The 6846-nt window shown below is 38.0% G+C and overlaps 1 protein-coding gene across 1 annotated transcript; it reads left to right on the top strand.

The window, feature by feature from the left end:
• Positions 1–2001: 2001 nt before the first annotated feature.
• Positions 2002–3378, top strand: LOC117783672. The gene is made up of 2 exons (XM_034621198.1): positions 2002–2076; positions 2141–3378. Exons 1-2 carry the CDS (start codon positions 2037–2039, stop codon positions 3160–3162), a joined length of 1062 nt encoding a protein of 353 aa, XP_034477089.1. The 5' UTR covers positions 2002–2036; the 3' UTR covers positions 3163–3378.
• The last annotated feature ends 3468 nt before the right edge of the window (positions 3379–6846 follow it).

The following is a 6846-nucleotide window of genomic DNA, read 5'->3' as shown; positions in this document are numbered from 1 at the left end:
AAATTTTTTAAATGTTAAAAATTTAAACGCAGAAATAATTAAGAGGTTAAATCATGATCAAAATGACATTCCGATTGAAAATCGGTTAATTTTTGATGAAGTTATGAGAGATCAAAGTTTTTGAAAAAATGTCAAGGGGTAGGTATGGAAAATTGGATGTAAGATGGCTTAAAATCGAAAAAATATCAAATTTTTTAAATGTTAAAAATGTAAACGCAGAAATAATTAAGAGGTTAAATCATGATCAAAATGACATTCCTCTTGAAAATCGGTTAATTTTTGATGAAGTTATGAGAGATCAAAGTTTTTAAAAAATGTCAAGGGGTAGGTATGGAAAATTGGATGTAAGATGGCTTAAAATCGAAAAAATATCAAATTTTTTAAATGTTAAAAATGTAAACGCAGAAATAATTTAGAGGTTAAATCATGATCAAAATGACATTCCGCTTGAAAATCGGTTAATTTTTGATAAAGTTATGAGAGATCAAAGTTTTTAAAAAAAATGTCAAGTGGTAAATCGCTGTTACTTATCAAACTAGTCAAACTGCCCTCTTAGCATACTTATTAAACTATTGTAGATTTCTTTGACTTTCCAGCATATATATAGGGAGCGAAAGCTTTTTAAATATTTAAGCCGCTTGTCGTATGTAAATCCAGAAAGCGAATCGACTTATATTTAATACACTCGAGCAACAACAACAACAGCTGACAGTTGAAGATAAGCAGCAAGCGAGTGAAGAGCCAGAGGGCATACAATGTGCAAATCCCAGTGCAACAGCAGCTGTTGTGGAGGAGGAGGTTAAAGAGGAGGAGGAGGAGGTGGCAGAGTCACTTCAATTCCAATTCCCAATGACGGTGGCAAGTTTGAAGTTTCTCTCTCCGCTGTCAATCGCCTTGGCATTTACATATAAGCTGATAAGCAAAGTGCTTCCGCCTCCAACAGCGTCTCACTCACCTCACTCACCTGAGTCAACTGCTGCCACGCCGCGAAGTATGCAACAAAATGTGTTTGTTTGCCAGCAATATGAAAATGTTGACAGTTTATGAAATCGCAAGCGTTGAAATTCACATTTGAGGCACGCACTTTACATTATTAATGCGAGACGCTGAAGGCGCAACAACAACAACAACAAATTAGTCGCCCAACGACTGTAGTAATATCTGTGGCAACCATATTAGTTATGGCCATGCCTGTGTGTATTTGTGTATATATATATTTGTGTGTCTGTGTGTTGGTAAATGTTTCTACCATTTGGCAAATGTATCGCATTTCGTTTGTGTATTTGCATTTTTGCGCCTCACTGAGAATTTTCCAATTTTGCTGCTAATATTTATTAATCAAGTAATAGCTGCACACACACACACACACACACACACTTACACAGCGAAAGCGTTTATGAATATGTGATTGAGGCACTTGTGCGTGTGTTGTTTGATTTTTTGCACAAAAATTGATTGGAAATTTATAAGCTAAACTTTTTCACAGCATTTTGTTTTGCGGCGGAAACAGAATCAAAACTTTTTCCTATGTGTTGTGGTTGTTGTTGGGCTTTTTTTTGGTTTTTTTTTGTATTCGCTGCCACGTGCAGCACTTGAAAAGGTCGCCACATCTGTGTTACCAGTGTGTGTGCAGTTGGCTATTGACTTTTGAATATTGCCAGCCATATGATAAATTATAAGTGGAAACTTTAACTTGCCAACAAAAAGAGAATTTCAAGGGATTTCCATGAAAACATTTATTTGATATATGAGTTTATTTGGTTAGAGAATAGAGAGCAGGCTTTGTTGCTCTCAAAACTCGCTGTCAAACTGAAACTGAGAAGCAAAAAACTAAAACAAATCAAATCATTCAAAGTACAAACCTCGTAACGTGCACATCACAAAAGTGAGTTGAAAAAAATGTATTAAATATACAAATATTTTAAAACTGCAAAGAAAACTAATACATATTTTTTATTAATTTTTTTTAACACAAATTGTTGAATTTATTTTGTTTTGCAGCTCTTTCAAGTTAACAAATTCCGACAGCTGCAACTATGGAAAAGTTATTGATAAATTACATATTTATCGTCGCTTGTAAGTAGTTTTTATTTGGAATGTAAGCAATAAATTCTTTGCTTAAATTTGTACTATTTTTTAGGTGGCTTCTTGTTGCTGTTTCAGCCCATTCACACACTGCGTATTAAGCGCGCTGATAACCAGGCTAATTCCACAGCTGCAAGCAAGTTGCCATTGCCGATTCCATTGGCCGTTGATAAGGCACAAGCCAAGATCTCAAACACAACAGCAGCTGCAATTGCCACAGCTGCAAATATAGGAGCAATCAAAGTTCCACTTGCAGTTCCAGCTCCAGTTCCAGTTGCATTTTCTCCAAATCTGCAGGCAGAAAATAAATTAGAGGAATCTCTGCCCCTGGAGCTGACGGATCGCATGCAGCGTGCTAAGCGTCACATGGCGCTTATTGACGAGTCTCTGTTGCCAAAAGCTGGACACCGTGCTTACCACCATAATGGCAACGGTGGTGCCAATGGCAACCCGGCACCACCGTATGTTTACTACAATAAGATGATTTCACCGGATGGCAAGCAGGAGCTGAAGGAGTTTCAGTTGTTGGCACCAAATGTGGTAATCGAGAGCTTGCAACACGATATGAACTATGGGCCAATGCCAGACATGGGCGGTGTCCTGCTCCTGAATGCGGACAACAATCTGAATGGACGCATGCATGGATTGGTCAAGTCAAAGCATCACCATAAACACAAGTCCCCATCGCTGGCTCTGCCGCCCTTTCTGTACATGCTGCAGCAGATGCTGCAGCCAAACTTGAATCTGGACATGGAACGCAGTCGTATCGATACACCGATCTATCAGTTTCTCGACAACGCTGTGGATAATGCGCTGCGCAATAATCACGAGGTGATTGAACACGACAACGAGTCCAGCGACAAAGAGAAGGACAATTACCATGACAGTGAATTGCCATCACAGAAGATCGAATTGGGCAAGGAGGACAAGTCCAAGGAGTCCAACGAATTGATGCCAAATCGCAAGGATGACGAACTAATTGTCAGCTGTCCCATTCACCACGAGCATCATGCCGGCAATAACGGTGAAACTATCGACGATGATGTTGTTCTGGTCAACGAGTGTCATATCGCTTAGCTAGGTGGTAGGTAGGTGTCGAAAAAGCTAGCCAAGTTATTAGTTTTAGAGAAACTCGCTTTAAATTTTAGGTAGGTCACTTTTCCGTTCTGTATTCTAGTGTTAAAATTGTTTATATACTTTGTTTTTGGTTGCAAGTTTTACTACAAACAAACTGCAAAATTCATCTACTCTTAAAACAAATATAGCCAAATAAATCACTTATCCGTAACTAAATTCTTATTTGTTTATTTGCATTAATCTAGCTAAAATCCCAGCGCAATTTCATTTTAATTTTGTATTTCAGTCTAAATTTATTTGTTTCAGCCTGAAAGTATGCAACATCGCGCTTGTGCTTATCTAATTCATTAATGGAAAACCCAGTGCATACTTTCAGGCTGAACCATATTATTCATTGAATTTAGTTTAGTTTTTAGCTTTTGGTAATTACCTTTTATTTAATTACCTTTTGACTATTGAAATGCTAACAAAATCTATTTTTTTTTTTGTTAGTGTTTTACATGTTAAAACTGCGCCTTTTTATGCGAAAGTTACCTTTACATTAATTAATAAAAATCGATTTACTGAACGCAATGACAGCAATGCCATATGACTAAATAAATTCTATACACACTGAATAACATTCAATGCTATCGCAAGTGCCAAAGGCAAAAGTAGTGCCTGTTGTTGGCTGCTAAATGCCAAATGCCAAATGCTAAATGCTGCTAATTTCTTATACAATAAAACTAATGTAAATTGCCACTTGACGTTCGACGCACTTTGGCATGTGTTAGTTAAGAATGTGTGAGTGTGTATATAACACACTTGGACATAAAATGGAGCACATAATGTGCTGAAAGTCAGGAGAGCATGGAAAGACAAACCCAATGCCAAGCGAATGTCATGGTTGCTTTAGCTTTAGCTTTAGCTTCAGCATAAATACAAATTTGCTTTACAAATGCACATCGAATGTGTGTGTGTGTGTGTGTGTGTGTGTGTGTGTCGATGTGTGTATTTGTATACGTATATTGCCTTAAGTGTATATTCAATGTACATAAGTGCATACAAATACACTGGGGTAAACCATTATACGTGTACATAAGCTTATATAACATGGGAACGTGCGTGTGAATCTGTGTGTGTGTGAGTGTGTGTATAAGTGTGCATTTATATGTTTGAGTGTGGCTCAAAAGTGGAAAAGTGCAACGCAGCATTCGTAAATTGCGTAGCTCCAGTGCCATTGTCCCTGGGGTGTTAACTGAAGTGTAAATGTGAATGTATGTGCAAGTATGCGTTAACAACCCCTCCCCCCCCCCCTCAACCACTCCACGGCACTCCAATGTCAACCCCTTAAACTAAATCAACTGTTGGCCATATACTCGTACTCGTATTGGCCAATGTACATACGCTCGTATATTTATTTACAATTGTAAATTCTAAATGCAGTTGACAGGCATTGCCACTGCGAGGAATATCTTTAAAGGGGGCTCTGCTCGAGGGGGGAGTCTGAAGAGAGCGCTGAATAACAAGTGCATTCGCCTTCAAAATACTTGAGTTATGATTTCAATAACAGTCGTAATGCATATTAAAATGTCCGAACAGCAACAAGCAAATTAAATTCTTTAATATAATTTGATTAAATTCGCTTTTAAGTGAATAACAACAACAACAATAACAATAACAAGGAGAAACAACATTTTGAACTTACACACAAAATAAACAAACAGAAAGTCAGACAAACGAATCGTCGGCTTTTGTTAATCTTTTTGTTGGGTGCTTTCAAATTTATAGCTTCATTATGGGCGCCACAAAGGGAAGAGACACGTGCGCGGGGAGGGGTGGTAAGGAGAAACATCTATAAGCAGACCATTTGGAGAGGAAGCGTTGCCAAGGCTTCTTCTATTGCCATTCAGTTAAATTGTTGTTGTTGCTGTTACTGTTATGACTGTCATTTGGCAGCTTGTAATTATGCTTGCCACAAGTTGTTGCCAAAAAGTTGTTATCTAGATTTCATAGTCAAAACCCATGACGGGGGCCGAGCATCAAATTCAATTGAACTGTTGAGTCAGCAACAGTGGAAAGTCAGCGTTTCGCATTTCTCTAAGTTCATTAAAGCTAATTTGCGAAAACTCTCAAAACTTTTTGAATTTCACTGCAAAGCTCAATATACAATTCGAGATGAACAATCAATGGAAGTTTCTTGACTCTACTCGATTACATTTAAGTAGCAAATAAGCTATTAAAATGCTAGCTGAAGTATGCAATTTAAGAATTCGATAAAAATGCAATTGTCGCTAATAAAAAACTAGAATTAATTGGCAATAATATGAAACAAGCACTGATGCAGTCACTTGTTAACTCTTAAGTTAAAGTGAGCAAATAAATAGTAAATTTATCTTTAAGCACAATTAACTTTATTTCAATAGTTTATTTTCTGTCTGCCACAATCAAAATATTTGTAAGATGTCATACATGGCGTATGCGTCATATGGCAGCAACACACACATCCATAGATTGTTGATTATTTTGGCAACTGGCAACACGAATATTAAAAAACAATAAAATATAAAAAATGCGTCTTGTTGACACTCGAAAATCAATAGCAAATCAACAGCAACAATAATAACAAACACATCAGAAGAGGCGAACATCAAAGCGGTTTAAATGCGGCACAAGTCCATTTTAATTGTCAACAGCAGAGGCGTTGGGGCATGCTGCAAATTTATGGTGCATGGTGTTTTTTGGCTGTTTCCTCTCTGTTGCTTTTAATTGAGTCATGCCAGTTGCTCTGATTGTTGTTGTCGTTGTTGTTGCTGTTGCTTGTTGTTCAAGTCAAATTTATTTGCAACGCGTTGCAACCAAAACCGCAAGCGTTGTGCGTAAAGAAAAGAGTTGAGGAGGAGGCATAGTAGAATGCCTCATGTTGCATGCAACTTTTACATGTGAAAACTTTGCTGTCAGAGATACTTTATGTGCAAATTTTTGGTTGGGCAAGATACACACATTGGAGCTACAACTGAAACAAGCATACACACACACACACACACACACACACACACACATACACATATACGCACACTTGGTCAGTAGTTTGCTGGTGGTTGTGGCTGTCAGTTCCCAAGTCATTTGCATGCACACACAGTACAAATACAAATACCAACGGAGCATGCATGACAAGCAACAACGTTGTTTCTAGAGAGAGAGAGGCAGAGATTGGGAGAGTAAGAGAGTAAGAGAGGGATAGAAAAAGAGAGAAGCTACAAAAATGCCTTGGCTTGCAACTTGAAACAACTGCAAGGCGCAACAACAACAACAACAACAGCAACAACAACAACAAATTGACCGCCTGTTAGCATATAAATCACATTGTAAAAGATAAATTGAAAGCTGTTGTGGCTGCCATTGTCCTGCTGCGGGCTCTCATTTTTCCTACTCCCTTCCTCTCTCTCTCTCTCTCTCGCTCGCTCGCTTGATCCTTGAGCTAATGCAATTAACATACGCACGAGTAATGCCTGAAAATGCAAGAGCAAAACTCCATTGACAAATTCCAGTAAACACTTGGGAGTTGACCCTTAAACCAAACAACAAGTTAATATTAAGCACTGCTGAGTAGTACACATTGAAGCTCAAGTGACTGAGTTCAGCTGAGTCAAGCTGCACAATCATGAGATACATCCATTAGATACTTTCATGAGATACGAATTG

The sequence above is a fragment of the Drosophila innubila genome, assembly GCF_004354385.1.
Source record: "Drosophila innubila isolate TH190305 chromosome 2R unlocalized genomic scaffold, UK_Dinn_1.0 1_C_2R, whole genome shotgun sequence".
Classification (NCBI taxonomy): Eukaryota; Metazoa; Arthropoda; class Insecta; order Diptera; family Drosophilidae; genus Drosophila; species Drosophila innubila.
The sequence above is the reverse complement of the archived record's forward strand: the minus strand, read 5'-3'. Positions and strand labels throughout refer to the sequence as shown.